General features: G+C 59.9%; 2 protein-coding genes across 2 annotated transcripts; one reads left to right on the forward strand and one right to left on the reverse strand.

Moving 5' to 3' along the window:
* Window positions 1-662: 662 nt before the first annotated feature.
* Window positions 663-11843, reverse strand: Tacc3 (transforming acidic coiled-coil containing protein 3). The gene is made up of 16 exons (XM_090343932.1): window positions 11739-11843; window positions 9960-10122; window positions 9720-9859; window positions 7521-8510; window positions 6710-6785; window positions 6325-6463; window positions 5855-5907; window positions 5386-5489; window positions 4242-4329; window positions 4057-4155; window positions 3191-3267; window positions 3077-3120; window positions 2423-2583; window positions 1283-1389; window positions 1055-1175; window positions 663-955 (listed from the first exon to the last, which is right to left on the reverse strand). Exons 2-16 carry the CDS (start codon window positions 10119-10121, stop codon window positions 890-892), a joined length of 2427 nt encoding a protein of 808 aa, XP_090200058.1. The 5' UTR covers window position 10122; window positions 11739-11843; the 3' UTR covers window positions 663-889.
* Window positions 11844-12150: 307 nt separating this feature from the next.
* Window positions 12151-19294, forward strand: Tmem129 (transmembrane protein 129, E3 ubiquitin ligase). Its single transcript, XM_090343931.1, has 4 exons — window positions 12151-12772; window positions 17810-18284; window positions 18696-18855; window positions 18926-19294. Exons 1-4 carry the CDS (start codon window positions 12568-12570, stop codon window positions 19172-19174), a joined length of 1089 nt encoding a protein of 362 aa, XP_090200057.1. The 5' UTR covers window positions 12151-12567; the 3' UTR covers window positions 19175-19294.
* Window positions 19295-20042: the final 748 nt, after the last annotated feature.

Here is a 20042-nt window from a genome sequence, read left to right on the forward strand (position 1 = left end):
CCTACCATGCACAAAGACCTGGGGTTTGATTCCTAGGTGCCACATACATAGAAAAAGCTGGAAGTGGTGCTGTGGCTCAAGTGGTAGAGCTCTAGCCTTGAGAAAGCCCAAGGACAGTACTCAGGCCCTGAGCCCAAGCCCAGGACTGGCAAAAAAATGAAACAAAAACAAGAAAACAAAACCTATCAAGAAGCTGGAAGTGGAGCTGTGGCCCCAGTGGTAGAGAGCGGGCCTTGAGCACAAAAGCGAAGTTCATGCCCCAGGAGCAGCACACGCACAGAGCCAGAGTGGATGTGTGGCTCCAGTGGGGAACCGCGTGTCAGCAAGCCATCGGTGGCTCACACCTGTGGTGGATGGAGGCTGACATCCAGGGGATCATGGTTTGAAGAAAGTGCAGGCAAAACCTCCAAAATAGCAAAGAGCTAGACTGGAGACGTCTCTCAAGTGACCCACCAGCCAGGCAAGCAGAGCAAGTACAAGACCAGGTTCAAACCGCAGTACTGCCTGCCAAACAATAACAAAAGCAAAGCAAATGAGAGCACAAGCCTACAATCCCAGGCAGGAGTGTGGGAAGGAGGGCTGTGGCCCAGGACAGCTCCTGGGGACAGGGGAATTCTAGCAGCTACTGAAAAGTAAAGCCCAACAAGCCCAGGGTGGTGAGCTCAGCTTGAATACAGAGAAACTTTATTTAGACTTTTGTTAAAATTAATCTACTTTAAAAGAAAGTTGAGGTGACAAGAGAAAAATTCAAAACTAAGACAAATCAGACAGACAAGAGAAATGACAGGCAGACAGAGAGGAGGGCAGGCTGTGGTCAGATCTTGTCCTATCTTGGAGATGAGACAGAAGAATGGACAGATGGACGGACAGGTGGGAGGGCGGACTGAGCTCAGATCTTCTCCATCTTGGAGATGAGGTCATCACAGATCTTGGACAGCTCCTCGTTCTCTTTAGTCTGAAGGGGACAAGGGCACTGTGTCTGTCTGTCTGCAGATGCTCAGAGGCAGCCCCGAGGCTGGCTCTGGATGGCAGGGCCCAAGGTCCCATGCCCTACCTTTTGTTCCACGGTCTTCTCTAGAGACTGAATCTGCATCTGTGCCTTTCGTAGGCTGGCCTGGAAGGCCAAGGCCTCTGCTTGGGCCTTGCTTCGGACCTGAGCGATCTCCTCATTCGCTCTGTGGGGGTGGGAGTGGAGACAAAGGCGGGCCAGTTCAGAGCCCTGCCTGCCCAGACCCCCTCCCCCCTCCCCGCCCTGCAGTCCAAGGTCAGCTCAGGCACTCACAGCTTGAGCTTCTCCTCTGCGTGGACCTTCAGCAACTGGTACCTCTGGCTCTCCTTCTCGATCCTTACTATGTACTCCTCCACGCACTTCTTCAGGGAGTCCTCGTTCTTTAGGAGTGAGCACATACAGTTGTTGGAGTCTGCTGTCCTAGACCACTCGGGAGCCCCGGGCCAGGTGCAGGTCCCACGCCTGACCTGAGCACCTGTGCTGCTGTGCACCCACCTCTACCACTCCATGTGCTGAGGACAGGCCTGTCTCCCCCTGCACCCACAAACACCTCATTATCAGCACTGAAAAGCTTGGAGCTGCCGGGCGCTGGGGGCTCACGCCTGGAACCCTAGCTACTTAGGAGACTGAGATCTGAAGATCATGGTTCAAAACCAGACCAGGCAGGAAAGTTGGTGAGACTTTTTGTTGTGGGGTTTGAACTCTGGGCCTGGGTGTTGTTGTCGCTGAAGTCTTCAGCTCAAGGCTAGCACTTTACCACTTGAGCCACAGCACTATTTCCAGTTTGCTGGTGGTTAACTGTAGATAGAGTCTCATGGACTTTTGTGCGCAGGCTGGCTTTGAACCTTGGTCTTCAGATTTCAGCCTCCCGAGGAACTAGTATCACAGGGATGAGCCGCGGGCGCCTGCTGAGTCTCATGCTTGCTAAGCAGGAACTCTTATGCTCAGGAGATTCCTATCTCTAGTTAATTATCAAAAAGCTGGGAATGAATTTGTGGCTTAAATGGTGGAGTGCTGCCTTGAACCCAAAGAGGCTTAGTGACAGTGCCCAAGCCCCAAGTTTAAACCACAAGACCAACACTGACACTCCGAGCCCCAGCCAAGTGCCAAAGGACAAACGACCAAGTGGGGCTGGAGCCCACTAGCTCACCCTCTCCTGCAAAGTGCTCCTAAGACAGGCTCCCGGGCTGCCAGTTGGGGTTTTGTTTTGTGTGGCACTGGGGGTCAAATTCAGAGCCATACGCATTCGAGACAAGTGCTTTGCCAAGTCCTGGCTCCTCTCCAGGAAGCCGTCCCGGCCCGTCTTCCCAGTCCAGTGCCCGTGGCGTGGGGGCGAGGGCTGGCAGACCACACAGAGGGGACCCAGCCTGGTGGAGTGCATGCACAATGACCAGGAGAGGCGGCGGCACCCACCTTACGGTAGCCTTCAATCACCTCCTTCTGCTTCTCAAATCGCTTGAAGAGCTCAGAGAATGACTTCTCCATGGAGTTCAGGTCTGCAGTAAGTTGGTCTCTCTCTTTTAGAACCTTCTGGATTTTGGCTTGGGCAAGTTCCTTTTGTTTCTGGGTCTCCTCTTAAAGAAAAGCAACCAGTAGATTAGGAGCAGCTGCCATGCAAGGTGCCACAAACAGCCCAGAAAACAAGGGCAGGAGGGCAGCAGAGAGCAAGGTGGCTCTCAAGGTAGGAATCTCAAGGCGTGAACCCCTCCAGGTGTCCCCTGAGGTGACATGCCTCCTCCCTGTCTGCCCTCCAGGGAGCTGGCTGGGGACTAGACATGCCAGTGAGACACGCCAGGAGTCACCTGCTTTGCTCGCTGCCCCGTGTAACTAGACCCTGGCACAGACACCTCCACCTCCACGGGGCTGGGTCCAAGTGCTCCATCCCTGCCCGGTGCCTGCAGCAGCCACTGGATAAGGCCTTTAGTGTGGGCAGGGGTCCAGTGAGTCCCCCCAAGCCACGTGGCCAGCCCACCCGGCCCTTAGCCGTGCTCTGTTAGGGTCCTCAGGAAGGGCCTGGGGGCAGGGCTGACCACAGCCGCAGACATGCCAAGAGCAGTTGGTGGTTACCCATTGAGTGGTGCGCGATCTCTTCAAACCCGTCCACGACCTTCCTGTGGGGAGAGGCTAGTGAGGCCTGAGCCGTGGCGTGGCCAGGGCCAGGGCCAGGGCAGGCGGTCTTACCCCATCTCCAGGTATTTCATATGGAGCTCCTCACACTTGCTTTTCAGCTCCAGGTTCTCCTGCCGTACTGTGTCCACCTGCCAAAGCCATGTCTGTCAGCACTCACAGCCACAGCGCTGAGGGCCTCCCTCACCCGTCTACTGTCTAAGGTGTCCGGAGCCATATCATGGAGCCACAGGGCCCAGGTCACCAGGGGACGGGGCTGACACTGGCCACCTTCCATGGGACCCTCAAGGCCCCAGAGTACCACTGAGTGTCTTGCAGTCAGAGATCTAGGTTACATGTGAGGCCTCTAGGCAGCAGAAGGCTGGCAGTGAAGGGAAAAGTCACACTTGAAATCCAGAGGGTGGCCCTGGAGTAACTTGTGAGGTCTCTGAGACAGGGGGTGGGGTGGGCCCAGACCACAGGTCCTTGGGGACCACTACTGGCTTGTGGCTCTTTTCCGGGTTCACCTGCCCCATCAGTGTGCACCAGATTCCCACGAAGGGCTCTGGAGCCTCTCAAAACAGGCGGGGCCTCTGTGCCTAAGGGGGACCAGCTAAAAGTGTGGGGAGTTCCAGACCTGAGCACTGTGGAGAGAACTTATCCACTGATGCACCCAGATTTAGGAAGCAGTGAGGCCAGAACATGGGCACTGCCTAGGTTTGTAGCTCCATCTCATGCTGCGAGACAGGTATGCCCAGATGCTGCTAAGGCCACCTATCAGACCGCCCCAGAGACCACACTGCCACCATTTCTCCTGTGGGATGGTTGGATTCAGGTTGTCAGACAGCATGCGCAGAGCTGCTAGGGGCAGCTGGGATCGATGCCCCCACCAGGCTGTGCTTAAACTTCTCAGCTACTCCCCAGGCAGCCTATGTCCTTACCGCTGCATCCAGGTCCTTCTGGCTGTACTGCAGCACCTCCACAATGGGCCCACTGGACAGCTCTCCAGGCCCAAGGGCACATGTGGCTGGGCCAGGTACCTGTTGGAGTAAAACAGGGGCTCTCAAGATCACGGTTCTTTCCTCAGGCCACAGAAAGATTGCTCCAAAGAGATTGAAGTGCTCACAGGAACATCCAGAGAGCCCAAAAGGTCCAACTCCACAAGCTTGGCATCCAGTGGGTTTCCGAAGGCAGGCCTGTCTGCGTCCTGCGGGCTGAGGACAGATAGGCAGCCAGCTTACCTCATGCCCTGCGTAGGGAGCAGGGCATAAGGGGCAGATGCGCCCAGTCTGGATGAGGTCTGTGTCTGGGTTTTTATGTATTTATGTAGTAGTCTAGACTGGCCACAAACCTGTGCTTCCTGAGAGCTGTGATTGGACAAGCACTACCATACCCACTAGTGGCTGGAAACGGAAAATGCAGAACTGCATCTGTCAGGCCCGACACCTCCACTGCCCCAGCCCCTTCCTCGCGCCTCACTGCCATTCCCATGAACAATGGCCTTGCTTCGTGGCTTGTGGCAGTCTGCACCGAGTGGCAGAAGCCTTACCTAAAAAACCCTCACAGCACAGCCTGAGTCCTCAGTGGGGGTAGCAAACCTCTCCCTTCCTTGGCTCCATGAGTTTCATGTCATGCTTAGCATGTCATTGTCTTGTGTCACATAAATACGCCCATTTTCTTGTGGAGCAGGGCTGGCTTGGCATCCTCACACCACACAGTGTTGTCAGGTGCCTGAAGGTCACAGAGCCTCTGGCTTTGTGAAGGACTGGCACGTGCGGGCCCTTGTGCACACCTGGCGGTTAGTATGCCACCCCTCCATGTGTGTGGAGGTTTGCCCACCAGCCTGGTGTGCAGATCAAGCACAGGGTCTCTTATGGGAAGGCTAATTACATGGCAGGTTCCAGCCTTGTTCTGTCCTGCTTGCTTGTCAGTCACTTGTTTCTACTTTAGATCAGTCCATAAGTCCCTAATTTTTTTTTCTTCAGTTGGTTGTGGGGCTTGAACTCTGGCCCTAGGCACTGTCCCTGAGCTCTTCAGCTCAAGGCTAGAGCTCTACCACCTGAGCCATTACACCACTTCAGGCTTTTTCTTTGTAAGTAGTAGTGAGGAATTAAACCCAGGGCTTCGTGCATGCTAGGCAAGCACTCTACCACTAGCCCATACTCCTGTCCTCATGCCCCATATTTCCTAGAAGGCCCTGGCCAATCATGGCACCTGCTAACAACTGATTCCCCTACTGAGCCAATAGTTTCACAGAGGAGGGAACACACCTGTTTACTGCTGGGACCACAGACACCGGCCGAAGAGGGCTGTCTTTCAGGAGAGGGTCAAACTTCAGATACAAGGACTGCTTCCTCCACGCTGAGTCTTTGAACTAGGAGTGAGGGGATGGGTGATCGGGAATGGACAGTTGGCTTAAGCGAGGGATGAAGGGGTGGGACAGGGAATGGGCAGCTCCAGAAGCTGGAGGAACTTGTGGGGAAAAGGGTCCAGGAGACAATACATTGTGCCACTGGCACCAGAGTGCCCACTCTTGTCTCCCAGGTGGGCATCTGGGTCAGAACTCTGCTGGGATAAAAGAGTGCCACTGAGACAAGCCGTGGGAAGGATTTCCGCAGATACTCCAAGCCACCGTTCACCGCGCAGGCTCTGCGGCTGTTCTAAGCCGTCCAGGGTGGCGGAGGCCTGGCCCCCGTGGGATACACACTTCCCGAGGCTGGGTGGGGTGCTGGCACCTACCGAGGAAGTTCCAAACTGCTCCAGATAGTCCACCTCAGCACAGGTACCTAGAACTGAACGGGTGGGTCACTGGGTAGCTGCTGCTGCCCACCCTGAGCCCGATGCGGGGCCAAGGGCTTCGCGGGACAGGCCCAGCGCTCCTTCATAACGAGTGTCGAGGCTCACGTGACCAGCAGCACCCTGCCGCTGTCCACCATGCTTTTGTCTTGCATCTCCTATCCACATCTTTTGCCTGCCTGCTTTTCTAATGGACTCTCCACGTTTCCATGTTCTCCTCTGCAGTAAAGGTGCCGGTTCTGTTCTACCAGTTACTCATTTTTTGACGGGCTAGCTCATGCTAACTCATTTAGCAGGACAGAGTAGTGTGGAGAATGAGGACCTGCAAACAACAGCTGACTCGAGAACAGAACCCAAGTGCTCACGGGAGTTTTCACGTACACCGCCACCAGGGACACCTCAGGGTCCCTTACCTTCTGCTGGGTCTCTGAAGCTCTCGTCCTTCAGCTCCTGTGGAGGAGATGCAGGGACTGGCTCAGCACGGTGCACAATCAGCTCGCCGTCCACGCAGTTTGTGGGAGCCAGAGTGTGTGAGGCAGCCATGGGTCCCTCCTGAAAGAAGGCGACAGCAGAGAACTGCAGGGCAGGGTTCTGCCTTCCCCAGCTGGCTCAAGCCCAGAGGAAAAAGTAACCCTGAGAGGAGAAGGCAGCCTGCCCTGGTACCTCCCGCCTGCCCCCACCACGCCGGGTCACCAGAAAATGGCTGGTAGCCTTTTCTACACTAAACAGTATTACAAAATGCTGCCTCTGCGCATGCACACAGGTACGTGTGTGCACACACAGACACCCCTTCCATACCTCGCCTGGTGCTCTTGGAGTCTCAAGAGCCATCCGTGGCCCCGGTGTATCCTCCGCACAGGGTAAACACAGCGGCCTAGAGAGATCCAGTCATCAGGGGGCTGTGTCACCCCCATGTTTGCAGCTGCTAAGCTGCCACGTACTCCCTCTGTGCTGGTTCACCCGAGATGGCCACACTAAAACTGGAGGTTACCCAATGGTGACACGCTAAGCTTGGCTTCTGGAATGACAGTCCCTGGCTTGGGCTACCACTTGGTCCTGGAAGGGCATGCACGGGCTACTACCTTGCCACAGCAGCAGCCACGTTTGTTTCCACCCAAGTGGAGGCTTATGCTTATTAGTATGATTTCTTTGGGATGGGGTCTATTTGCCTAAGTTGGCCTTGCATTTGTGATCCTTCCGCCTTAGCCTTCAGAGTGCTAGGAATACAGCTCTGCCATACACCTGGCCATTATGATCATTATTTTGCCAGTCCTGGGCTTGCACTCAGGCCTGGGCACTGTCTGAGCTTCTTTTGCTTAAAGCTAGCCACAGTCCATTTCTAGCCTGTTCTGTGTATGTGGTACTGGGGAACTGAACCCAGGGCTTCCTGCACACTAGGCAAGCACATTGCCAGCTTTGTGTCACCTTCTTTAACTGGCACTGATGCTGTAGCTCCACAGCCAAGGCCACGGTCCCAGGCTGGGAGCCTGCAGCTATGCCTCCTACTACGGTCCTGTCTGCTCAGGTGGTGGGAATTCTGGCTGCCTACAGGGGATAAATGGCACCTCTGGATCCTGGGTCATGCCATGAGAGAGCTGTCCCCACTTACTGGCTTGGCGCTGGGTTCTCAGTAGCCGCAGGCCCCGTGCCCAGTGGCTGGGCCACTGGATGTACCAGTCTCGTCTCGGGGGTTCCTGGGGGGTGGGTCTGTTGGAAGCCAGTCCTGGAGTCACTGCCACGTGCACTGGAGTTTGGATCATCCAGCCTGTCCCAGTCAACACTGTCAAAGCTCAAGGGAGCAGGTGTGGGGCACTCGCCCTCCACTCTCACTCTGCCTCTCTCTCCTGGCTCCTTGGGGACCTGCTCTGGGCCCATCTCTGACGTCTTCAGGGGAGGCTGGAGGCCAGGTCTTTTGGCTAATCTCCTTGATGGAGGAATCCATTCAGTGCTGGCACCATCTAAGAAGTCAAACTCTAGCCTCAAGGACTCACACCCGGAAGGAACACCTGTTTGGCTGGCAGCCTCTTCCCTCAAGCCTGGATCTGGGGCTGAGTTCTCAGGACCAGATGAGCACAGCCGGGGTGGGGGGCAGGCGCTGGTGATTAGTTCAGGGGTGTCCACAGCCTCGGGGCAGGCGGGGACCTCACTAGCTGGGTCTATGGGGGGTGCTCCTCTATGCAAGCCTTCAGAGCTTGTATCAGTAGATGAAGCAGTCACGACGGACACAGCACAGTGTACTCTTTCTTCTGAGGCTTGGGGCTGGTGTGCTGTCTCTCTGGGAGTGTCTTCCAGGACCTCTGAGGCAGATGGCAAGCTTTTATCTGGCGAGCAAGAGCTAGCATTTCCCGTGGTGGCTTGTGCAGGGTACACGCCTTCCCCCACCTTTGTGGGTGACAATGGGCTCATGGTAGGACTTCCTGGACTCTGGGAAGAGCCCAGGGAACTTGTGTTAGCCACAGGGGCTGGGCCAGGATCGTTGGAGCCACCATCTACAAAAGCCGAGTTTGTGTTCCTTGGAGGAGAGTTAGCACTGGCCACTGCTTCTTTCTGGAGAAATCCATTGGTAGCTCTGTTGTCCGCTTCTTTGGTGAGCTGTTGGCTTTTTAGAAACAAGCAGAGATACCATTAAGGAATCTATGAAGTTTCCCTGGAAACATGAGGTAAAGATGGAAAGCAAGACTTTTTTTTTTTTTTGCCAGTCCTGGGCTTGAGCTCAGGGCCTGAGCACTGTCCTTGGACTTTCTCAAGGCTAGAGCTCTACCACTTGAGCCTCAGCACCTCTTCTGACTTTTTTTTTCTATGTATGTGGTACCGAGGAATTGAACCCAGGTCTTCACGCATGCTAGGCAAGCACTTTAACCACTAGGCCAAACTCCCGGTCCCGAAAGCAAGACTTTTTAGTGAGCCCTATCTTCTGGATTAAATCCTTCTAAATATAGGTCAGCACTCTTGGTGGCATGGGGGCCATGCGGGCTGAGAGACAAACAAAGCAGACCGGTGCTCCACAAAATCAGTTGCCCCAGTGCAGAAGTACCCCCTAACCTATTTTCTTTCCCTCTTTAGCCCAGAGACCACAGCTTCAGGGTTGGGGCAGTCATGGGCTCTAAGACTGAGCCTGGCTGCTATGCAGGGTGCGAGGTGCACAGCACACATTCCTAAGAAGACTCTGCCCCTGTTGTGCCTCACCCTGGCAGTGCAGGGTAGCAAGAGGCACAGACCCTGACAAATAAGAAACCTACAGGGACAGCAGGAGGGTAGACCACACGTAAGACAGCACATGCTGCTTTCTTATTCCATCTCCAGATTGCTGAAACAGGCCAGTGTTGCACACCTAAGCTTGCCATTTCAGCCACTCAGATGAAGGGGACCCCATGTTCACAGCTTGCTCACAACTTTTGTCCTAGTTTAGAATTAAAAAAAAAAAAAAAATCAAAGAAGTTGGGATAAGGAATTCCCTGCTCACTCCAGACTGTTCCCAGCTGCCTCCTCCCTCCCAGAGGACACAGGCAGTGCTGAGCTTGAAGGCTACCACCCTGGACACACCAGAGAACAGTACTCAACATTTTTGTCAAGTTACAGAAACAAAGACTGTGTGGCCAGAGCACAGAAAAGGAGTGTAAATGTGCAGTTAAAATGAAGTTCAAACAGCTGGTGATGATGAACTCTCCTCGAACTAACAGAACCAGGAACCTCCTAATCCCAAGACAAAGATTAAGAGAAAGCCAGTCCACCCGGGATAGCCTTGTGAGTTCTTGCTAGGACTCTCACAGGGTAGAATTGCAGGATGTTAGGTGGTACCAATACTTACTTGTCTTTCTGTGTCCAGACGTAGTAGTTATCTAGTCCAACACCGTCATCCAGACAGAAAGGAGCCTCAAGTTTGCTGTTCATACTAGGACTTAGGATCTTGTGTGTCTGTGGATCCCGCAGAGGTGTCTGAAAAGTCACCTGTGGGAGGAGGCCAGGAGAGACACAAGTGCTCGTACGCACACCACGGTGACAAGCAGTCAGAGGTGCTCAGTAGGCAGTCTTTACCGCTCCCATTTACCTTTGTGGCTTTTGCCTGGTTCCTCGGTGGCACATTGTCTTTCTGTGACAGACGAAGAACAGGCGATCTTCCGGTAAGTTCTGGTGGTGAAAACAGGAAGCCACAGTTTTCTGCATTTTTTTCCCTGGTGATATTTTCGTCATTGAAGATCTGCAGACTCATTCTGGAAAAGCAGAACATGCTTGTGTCAGTGTGAGGACAATTATATGGTGTCAGAAATGCCACTATCACTAGAGCTGATCCACAGGACAGGGGTGCTAGTCTTGCACAGGATATCTCCTAGGCGGTCAGCACTCTGAAGGACATTTCTCATGTAGGCAGCCTCTGTGAGGCAAAGCAGAGAAAGCCTTAGGATGCTTGCCCTGCTTCAGCCTGCACTGCTACCTCTTGAATCAAGAGCTAAACAGGTTTGGGCTGGGCACTGTCCTTGGGCTTTTTCAAGGCTAATAATGCTCTACCACCTGAGCCACAGCACCACTTGACTCTGTGTATGTGGTACCACGGAATCGAACCCAGGACTCTGTGCCTACATAATAGGCAAGCCCTCTACCACTAGGCCACACTCCTGGCCCAGAATCACCCTTAACTGCTACATTACATATGGAAGGCAAAAAAATTCTGGCTGTCAGAACATAAAGAGCCAGAGAAAGCTACATATGGGTTAAGTGAGTCCACATGGCCCCTTCTATGTAGTATAATGCACAAGAGGCAGCTGAGGCCAAGTTCATTGAATAGGAATGGAAGACTGTGACTGTAGTCTGCACCCCTCCTACTGAGTGAAGGGGTGGGGGGACCGGCCAGGGTGTTTGCAGGGTGGAAGCCCAGAGGAGCCCGTAGAGGTAAGCTATGAAGATACTCCCCAGTTACTCAGCAGGTATCCTGAAGAGTGTTGGCAAGCTCAGGATCTGGAGTGACACCTTCCTCACTCACCCGGACCTCATGCAGGTCAACACCAGCACACAGACCTGATTGCTTTCCCACCCCCAGCACCACCAATCTGTGCACTAGAGCACTGACTTGCTCAAAGGGACCCTGGGGTACTTGGTGAAGCCCAAGGAGCTCAGGTGGGGGTGGGGGTCCGGGGAAGAAGTCAGCACAGAGGCTGCTGACTCCACCTGAGAAATCCACTGTGGTGCACACAGTGGCTCACACTTTACCATTCCAGCTTTGGGAGGCAGAAGTAGGAGGATCCTAAGCCAAGAGCAAAAGATCTTAACTGAAAAATAAAGCAAAAGTGTGTGTGTGGGGGCAACTGAGTGCTAGGCTCTCTGAGCTTTCTACCACACCAGCTTGGCACGCGGGAAGGTGTCCGGTGTTCCTGGTAGTGGTAAGATGGAGTTATAGTAGGCCTTCAGGGGGTAGAGAGAGGCAAAGCAGCCACTGCGGCTCAAGACAGGGTCCACCTGGGAGGCGCGCTGGGCTTCAGGTGTCTGAGGTCAGGCGCCCCTTACTGCGCGGGGGGTTGCCGTCCCCGGTGGTATTTACGGCAGGTAAGGTCACCCGGGTGGCGGAACCGAGGACGAGGGCCGGCCTGGGCCCTGAGGGACCAGGAACCCCACGTTTCCGGGCAGACCCGAAGCTGTTCCCAAGGGGAGCCATGCGGAAGCCGACCCGAAGGCGTCCGAAGGGCGGCGGAGGGACGCAGGGGACCGCGGGGAGGCGTCCCGGCCCGCAGACGGGCGGGCGGGCGAGGCCACCTGCGCGCGGGACGCCGGCGGGGCCCCGGCAAGGCGGGAGCGGGGCCGGTCCTCCCCAGGGCCGCAGACCCCCGCCGCTTACCTGCCGGCTTCTGCGGGGCACTGGGCCCGCGCCACGGCCCACCGCAGGGGAGGAGGGAGCGCCGGCTGCGCGCCAGCCGAGCCCGAGCAGCGGACGAGGGACGAGGGACGAGGGACGACCGCGGCTGGCTCCGGCTGCAACCGCCCGCCGGCCGCCGCGCCCGCAGATTCAAATGCCGACGCCTGGCGCCACGCGGCCAATCAGCGCGCGGCACGGGGCGGGCCTCCGGGCGCCGCGGCCAGTGGAAGCCGCCCGCCCCGCCCCCACGCGCCCGCAGTTCCGCTTCCGGGACCGAGGGCAGCTGGGCGTGGCCGGCGCGGAGCTGAGCCGGCTCGGGAACGCCTCCCGTAGTGGGCGGGTGGGCAGTGACCGCGGGGCGCCGAGGCCCGGGCCGGGTCAGGTTCTGCCGCAGACCCCAGAGTGCTGTGTGACACGATCCTGTCTCCGCGACTGTGAAGCCAGACCCGGTGCGGCGCCAACTTAATGAGGACCGGCCGCACCCTCGCGGGTTCTCTCGGCTTTTAGCTGTGTCCGCGGGCCGCCAGACTAGAGATCAGCTCCCAGAGCGCTCCGCGGCCGGCCAGACGGGAGCTCTGCCTCCCAGGGTGCCCCGCGGCCAGCCCGAGAGGACTCCACTTCCCAGAAGGCCTTGCGGTGGCCTGACAAAGGACTCCGTCTCCCAGAGCGCCCCGCGAGCCCTGCGGCCAGGGACTCAGTTTCCCAGAGGGCCTCGCGGGGGGCCCGGCTCCCTCCGTCCGCTCCTCCCCAGCCGCCCCGGGTGGCGACGCCGCTCGCGCGGGCGTCTTCCTCGCGCCTGGGCTGCGGCGCGATGGACAGCCCCGAAGTGACCTTCACGCTGGCCTACCTGGTCTTCACCGTGTGCTTCGTGTTCACGCCCAATGAGTTCCACTCGGCCGGGCTCACGGTGCAGAACCTGCTGTCGGGCTGGCTGGGCAGCGAGGACGCCGCCTTCGTGCCCTACCACCTGCGCCGCACGGCCGCCACGCTGCTGTGCCACTCGCTGCTGCCGCTGGGTGAGCCCGGCGGGGAGGCCGGGGCTGAGGGCGCACAGGTCCGGGAGGCCGGGGCTGAGGGCTCACAGGTCCGGGAGGGCGGCCTGGGCTGAGGGCTCACAGGTCCGGGAGGGCGGCCTGGGCGCACAGGTCCGGGAGGGCGGCCTGGGCTGAGGGCGCACAGGTCCGGGAGGGCGGCCTGGGCTGAGGGCGCACAGGTCCGGGAGGGCGGCCTGGGCTGAGGGCTCACAGGTCCGGGAGGGCAGCCTGGGCTGAGGGCGCACAGGTCCGGGAGGGCGGCCTGGGCTGAGGGCGCACAGGTCCGGGAGGGCGGCCTGGGCTGAGGGCGCACAGGTCCGGGAGGGCGGCCTGGGCTGAGGGCGCACAGGTCCGGGAGGGCGGCCTGGGCTGAGGGCGCACAGGTCCGGGAGGGCGGCCTGGGCTGAGGGCGCACAGGTCCGGAGGGCGGCCTGGGCTGAGGGCTCACAGGTCCGGAGGGCAGCCTGGGCTGAGGGCTCACAGGTCCGGAGGGCAGCCTGGGCTGAGGGCTCACAGGCCCGGAGGGCAGCCTGGGCTGAGGGCTCACAGGTCCGGAGGGCAGCCTGGGCTGAGGGCTCACAGGTCCGGAGGGCAGCCTGGGCTGAGGGCTCACAGGTCCGGGAGGGCAGCCTGGGCTGAGGGCTCACAGGCCCGGAGGGCAGCCTGGGCTGAGGGCTCACAGGTCCGGAGGGCAGCCTGGGCTGAGGGCTCACAGGTCCGGAGGGCAGCCTGGGCTGAGGGCTCACAGGTCCGGGAGGGCGGCCTGGGCTGAGGGCGCACAGGTGCGGGAGGGCGGCCTGGGCTGAGGGCGCACAGGTCCGGGAGGGCGGAGGGCGGCCTGGGCTGAGGGCGCACAGGTCCGGGAGGGCGGAGGGCGGCCTGGGCTGAGGGCTCACAGGTCCGGGAGGGCGGCCTGGGCTGAGGGCTCACAGGTCCGGGAGGGCGGCCTGGGCTGAGGGCGCACAGGCCCGGAGGGCGGCCTGGGCTGAGGGCTCACAGGTCCGGAGGGCAGCCTGGGCTGAGGGCTCACAGGTCCGGGAGGGCAGCCTGGGCTGAGGGCTCACAGGTCCGGGAGGGCGGCCTGGGCTGAGGGCGCACAGGTGCGGGAGGGCGGCCTGGGCTGAGGGCTCACAGGCCCGGAGGGCAGCCTGGGCTGAGGGCTCACAGGTCCGGGAGGGCAGCCTGGGCTGAGGGCTCACAGGCCCGGAGGGCAGCCTGGGCTGAGGGCTCACAGGTCCGGAGGGCAGCCTGGGCTGAGGGCTCACAGGTCCGGAGGGCAGCCTGGGCTGAGGGCTCACAGGTCCGGGAGGGCGGCCTGGGCTGAGGGCTCACAGGCCCGGAGGGCGGCCTGGGCTGAGGGCTCACAGGTCCGGAGGGCAGCCTGGGCTGAGGGCTCACAGGTCCGGAGGGCAGCCTGGGCTGAGGGCTCACAGGTCCGGAGGGCAGCCTGGGCTGAGGGCTCACAGGTCCGGAGGGCAGCCTGGGCTGAGGGCTCACAGGTCCGGGAGGGCGGCCTGGGCTGAGGGCTCACAGGCCCGGAGGGCGGCCTGGGCTGAGGGCTCACAGGTCCGGAGGGCAGCCTGGGCTGAGGGCTCACAGGTCCGGAGGGCAGCCTGGGCTGAGGGCTCACAGGCCCGGAGGGCAGCCTGGGCTGAGGGCTCACAGGTCCGGAGGGCAGCCTGGGCTGAGGGCTCACAGGTCCGGAGGGCAGCCTGGGCTGAGGGCTCACAGGTCCGGGAGGGCGGCCTGGGCTGAGGGCTCACAGGCCCGGAGGGCAGCCTGGGCTGAGGGCTCACAGGTCCGGGAGGGCGGCCTGGGCTGAGGGCGCACAGGTGCGGGAGGGCGGCCTGGGCTGAGGGCGCACAGGTCCGGGAGGGCGGAGGGCGGCCTGGGCTGAGGGCGCACAGGTCCGGGAGGGCGGAGGGCGGCCTGGGCTGAGGGCTCACAGGTCCGGGAGGGCGGCCTGGGCTGAGGGCTCACAGGTCCGGGAGGGCGGCCTGGGCTGAGGGCGCACAGGCCCGGAGGGCGGCCTGGGCTGAGGGCTCACAGGTCCGGAGGGCAGCCTGGGCTGAGGGCTCACAGGTCCGGGAGGGCAGCCTGGGCTGAGGGCTCACAGGTCCGGGAGGGCGGCCTGGGCTGAGGGCGCACAGGTGCGGGAGGGCGGCCTGGGCTGAGGGCGCACAGGTCCGGGAGGGCGGAGGGCGGCCTGGGCTGAGGGCGCACAGGTCCGGGAGGGCGGAGGGCGGCCTGGGCTGAGGGCTCACAGGTCCGGGAGGGCGGCCTGGGCTGAGGGCGCACAGGTGCGGGAGGGCGGCCTGGGCTGAGGGCGCACAGGTCCGGGAGGGCGGCCTGGGCTGAGGGTGCACAGGTCCGGGAGGGCGGCCTGGGCTGAGGGCGCACAGGCCCGGAGGGCGGCCTGGGCTGAGGGCTCACAGGTCCGGAGGGCAGCCTGGGCTGAGGGCTCACAGGTCCGGGAGGGCAGCCTGGGCTGAGGGCTCACAGGTCCGGGAGGGCGGCCTGGGCTGAGGGCGCACAGGTGCGGGAGGGCGGCCTGGGCTGAGGGCTCACAGGTCCGGGAGGGCGGCCTGGGCTGAGGGCGCACAGGCCCGGAGGGCAGCCTGGGCTGAGGGCTCACAGGTCCGGAGGGCAGCCTGGGCTGAGGGCTCACAGGTCCGGAGGGCAGCCTGGGCTGAGGGCTCACAGGTCCGGGAGGGCGGCCTGGGCTGAGGGCGCACAGGTGCGGGAGGGCGGCCTGGGCTGAGGGCGCACAGGTCCGGGAGGGCGGAGGGCGGCCTGGGCTGAGGGCGCACAGGTCCGGGAGGGCGGAGGGCGGCCTGGGCTGAGGGCTCACAGGTCCGGGAGGGCGGCCTGGGCTGAGGGCTCACAGGTCCGGGAGGGCGGCCTGGGCTGAGGGCGCACAGGCCCGGAGGGCGGCCTGGGCTGAGGGCTCACAGGTCCGGAGGGCAGCCTGGGCTGAGGGCTCACAGGTCCGGAGGGCAGCCTGGGCTGAGGGCTCACAGGTCCGGGAGGGCAGCCTGGGCTGAGGGCTCACAGGTCCGGGAGGGCGGCCTGGGCTGAGGGCTCACAGGCCCGGAGGGCAGCCTGGGCTGAGGGCTCACAGGTCCGGAGGGCGGCCTGGGCTGAGGGCTCACAGGTCCGGGAGGGCGGCCTGGGCTGAGGGCGCACAGGTGCGGGAGGGCGGCCTGGGCTGAGGGCTCACAGGTCCGGGAGGGCGGCCTGGGCTGAGGGCGCACAGGTGCGGGAGGGCGGCCTGGGCTGAGGGCTCACAGGTCCGGGAGGGCGGCCTGGGCTCACAGGTCTGGGAGGGCAGCCCAGGCTTGGGGATCATAGGTCCAGGAGGGCAGCCTGGGCTTGGGCGAGCTGGAGGCCGGCGTCGGGTGGAGGCGCCCACGCCTGCCTGGACGGGAAGCAGCCCTAAAGGTCCCCGGGGAGCCGTGGGGCTGGCAGAGCCATCTGCGGGGTTGGCTTGACGACTCCGTGTCCTGGGAGGCACTTGAGGAGAGTAGGGGTCAGGCCGGCCCCCGGCCAGCGAGCTCCCACGAGAGCAGTGTGGTAGGGGTCTAGAGCCTCTGGAGGTGCCCCCTTCCCACAGGGGGAAACGCACCAGCCATTCACCGAGGGAAGAGTTGACCTTGCACGAGCTCAGTGTCTTGAACTCAGGGCCTGAACACTGTCTCTGGGCTTTCTCCAGATCAGAGCTCTACCACTTGAGCCTCAGCACCACTTCTGGCTTTTTTCTATGTATGTGGTACCAAGGAATGGAACCCAGGTCTTCATGCACACTAGGCAGGCACTCTACCACTAGGCTGAACTTCCGGCCCACTTTTTTTTTCCTTGTCAGTCATGGGATTTGAACTCTGGGCCTGGATATTGTCCCCGAGCTGAAGAGCTCAAGGCTACCACCCTACTCCTTGAGCCACAGAGCCATTTCTGGTTTTCTGGTGGTTAACTGGAGATGAGAGTTTCATGTTCTTTAGTGCCCGGGTGCGGCGCCCGGCACCCCTGACCAGCAGGGAAGAACGGACACCACCCGAGGATCCTTCTCGTATCCCGCTTTTAATGAAGAGCCACTTGGTTAAAGGGAGAGCTGAAGCAGAGGGGCGAGGGGCAGGGAAATGCAGCTGCTTATAAACAATCAAAGAACGCGGGACTTTTTCCATTGGCTGCTGTGTTGCTAGGATCATTTTAAAACTCGGGATTGGTCAGGCCTCTGACGTCATACGCGCAGACTCAGCGGAGCGAGCAAAGGCTCTGCACTCACACACCAACTAAGGGGAACTAAGAAATTTGTATACAATGAGCGAGGCAGGGGACAGGCGCCGTCTTGTCGGCCACTCTGGCTCCCCACACCCGGGCTGGCTTTGAACCTTGATCCTCAGATCTCAGCCTTCTGAGTAGCTAGGATGACAGGCGTGAGCCACTGCACCTGGCTGCTTTTGATTTTTTTTTTAAAGCCTTTCATTTATTTTTTATTTATTTATTTTTGCCAGTCCTGGGCTTGAGCTCAGGGCTTGAGCACTGTCCTTGGGCTTTCCTCAAGGCTAGTGTTGTACCCTGAGCCACCGCACTATTTCTGGCTTTTTCTATGTATGTGGTACTGAGGAATCGAACCCCGGTCTTCGTGCATGCTAGGCAGGCATTCTACCACTAGGCCAAACTCTCAGCCCCCTTTCATTTATTTTTTTAAAAAATTTTCAGTATTCATGTGCTACTTGGGTAAAAATAAAGTAGTAAATTGAAGTTATTTTCTTTTAAGTATGTAATACAACTGCCATGGCCAAGATCTGAGCCAAGAGATGGAGCTGTGTGGCTCATCTGTTCTGGGAGCTGACCAGACTCCAGGTGACCCGGGCTGAAGGCCAGGCCTCATGGCTAGTAGCTAGAGAAGTGGCTTCTCTCTTCCTCCAGCACCCTGGTATATAGATAGCTTACTGTGGGAGAAACGTAGCAGGGAGCAGCCCCAGCATCCCTGAGGGCCCTTCTTCTTTTGCCTTGCAGGCTACTACGTGGGCATGTGTTTTGCGGCCTCGGAAAAGCAGCTCTACTTTCCCAGCCAGGCCCCAGAGACCTGGCAGTTCTTCCTTCTCCTGGCTTTAATTCTCCCTACTGTGGCCTGTGCCCTGATTTACTATTGGTCCCAGAACCAGTGGGCCCGACACCCCCTGGCCCAAACCCTGGCCCTTTATTCTCTCCCGCAGTCTGGCTGGCAGGCCGTTGCTTCTTCTATCAACACAGAGTTCAGGCGGATTGACAAATTTGCTACTGGGGTGCCAGGTGCGCGTGTGGTGGTGACAGACACCTGGGTGATGAAGGTGACCACATACCATGTGCACGTGGCCCAGCAACAAGATGTGCATCTGACGGTGACGGAGTCTCGGCAGCACGAACTGTCCCCCGACTCAAACCTGCCTGTGCAGCTCCTCACCATCCGAGTGGCCAGCTCCAGCCCTGCTGTGCAGCCCTTTGACATCAGGTGAGTCCTGCGTGTGGACGTGCTAGGGGGGGTGTCTGCCTGACGACAGTCAACTGGCGTGTGGATGGCTGGGGGGGGGGGTGTGTCTGCCTGACAGTCAACTGGACTTTCTGCACAGGCTGCGCCTTCTCCCTGTTGCCCCGTTGCCCCCCCAGTTTTGTAGGCCATGCTGGGACGGCCAGGACCTTGGCTGGTGGTGCCTGAGCCCCGGCCTTTCACTCTTCTCTCCCTCAGGGTGGGTTACCACTGCGTTTGCCGGCTTTGCTCTTAAGGCTTCTCTGCTGGCCACTGCTCTGGGGACGCTCTGAGGGTGCCAGGCTTCTGTGGTCCTGCCTGCCTCTGGGTTTTGCTGGCTCTGGGTTGAGACCCTGGGGTGGGGGAGCCCAGCCCAGCAGGTCATGCCTCTTGCAGGCTGAACTCGTCAGAGTATGGCGAACTGTGCGAGAAGCTCCAGGCCCCTATCCGCAGTGCAGCCAACGTGGTCATCCGCCAGAGTTTGGGTGACCTGTTTTTGGAGACGTTTGCCTCCCTGGTGGAGGTCAACCCAGCCTACTCAATGCCCAGAAGCCAGGTAGGAGCCAGCCCCAGGGGATGGATGGGTGCCCCCTCCCCCCCTGCACTACCCGCCTATCTTTCTGCAGGAGCTTGAGGCCTGCATTGGCTGCATGCAAACGCATGCCAGTGTGAAGCTGGTGAAGACTTGCCAAGAGCCTGCAGTGGGCGAGTGCCAGCAGTGCTACTGCCGCCCCATGTGGTGTCTAACCTGCATGGGCAAGTGGTTTGCCAGCCGCCAGGACCCCCAGCGCCCTGACACCTGGCTGGCCAGCCGTGTGCCCTGCCCTACCTGTCGTGCCCGCTTCTGCATCCTTGACGTGTGCACTGTGCGCTGAGCATCCTGGCAGATCCATGCCTCCACTAGCCACTTTCAGGGAGTGGCTAGACCGCTGGGCCTGGTCAAAGAGCTCTACTCAAAGCACATAACCTACAGCCATTCTGCCCTGAGCCTGTGATAGGTTGAGGACTTTTGTTCAAAAGAAAACCTTACTGAAATACCCTGTCTTGGGGCCTTCAGCACTTTCTCCTTTTGCCACCTTCCTCTGAGTGGGGGCAGGTACTCCACGTGAAGAATGCCAGGGCCCCTGGGAGCCTTCACCCCATCATGTTGCCTTAACTTTGTGGAGCACCTCCTGCCTCTTTCATAAACCAGGCCTACATCTGTCCTCAAGCTCACATTCTGTCTCCTGTCCTGACCTTCTCAGTGCTGGGTAGGCAGCAGAGGAGAGGATGGGGTGGCCAGGGTAGTGTTACATCCAGGCATGGGGCTCCCTGTGGCTGTTGTCAACCGGCTCTAGTGCAGATGGGGAGGAAGGATGACTCCTCTTCCTCACAGTGGCTGTGGCCTTAGCACCTTCTCTTACTCCCGAGGTCCGGGGACCCGGGACCCGGGAAGAGGCTTGTTGGGGGAGTCTGGACCAGAGTGGCAGTGATAGCCAGGATGCACACCAGCCCCTGGGTGTGCCTGGCTCAGGGGAGGACGCCAGTATCCAGGCTCTCACCGACTCTCACGGGCAGGCTGCCAATGGCATGGGGTGTGGGTGGGGTCTGGGGCCCCCACGCCGCCCCTCTACCTGCACTTACCCAGGGTGGGGAGTGGGTGGGTCCTTCCAGGGCTACCCAGAGGGAACTTGGGAGTCATTCTTACCTTGAAGGAAAACTAATTTTTATAAAGACGAGTGTAGTTACTTAATAAAATGTCAG

This window comes from Megascapheus bottae, chromosome 13 (genome assembly GCF_031878675.1).
Source record: "Megascapheus bottae isolate mThoBot1 chromosome 13, mThoBot2.hap1, whole genome shotgun sequence".
Taxonomy (NCBI): Eukaryota; Metazoa; Chordata; class Mammalia; order Rodentia; family Geomyidae; genus Megascapheus; species Megascapheus bottae.

Excerpts from the sequence above, each read along its gene's own strand:
- Tacc3 (XM_090343932.1), bottom strand. The coding sequence starts at position 10,121 with ATGAGTCTGCAGATCTTCAATGACGAAAATATCACCAGGGAAAAAAAT. Across the intron at positions 8,511-9,719 it reads GTCTGGACACAGAAAGACAA|CCAACAGCTCACCAAAGAAG; the intron begins GTAAGTATTGGT and ends GTTTCTAAAAAG. Across the intron at positions 1,176-1,282 it reads GCAGAGGAGAAGCTCAAGCT|AGCGAATGAGGAGATCGCTC; the intron begins GTGAGTGCCTGA and ends CCACCCCCACAG.
- Tmem129 (XM_090343931.1), top strand. The coding sequence starts at position 12,568 with ATGGACAGCCCCGAAGTGACCTTCACGCTGGCCTACCTGGTCTTCACC. Across the intron at positions 18,285-18,695 it reads GTGCAGCCCTTTGACATCAG|GCTGAACTCGTCAGAGTATG; the intron begins GTGAGTCCTGCG and ends TGCCTCTTGCAG. Across the intron at positions 18,856-18,925 it reads ACTCAATGCCCAGAAGCCAG|GAGCTTGAGGCCTGCATTGG; the intron begins GTAGGAGCCAGC and ends ATCTTTCTGCAG.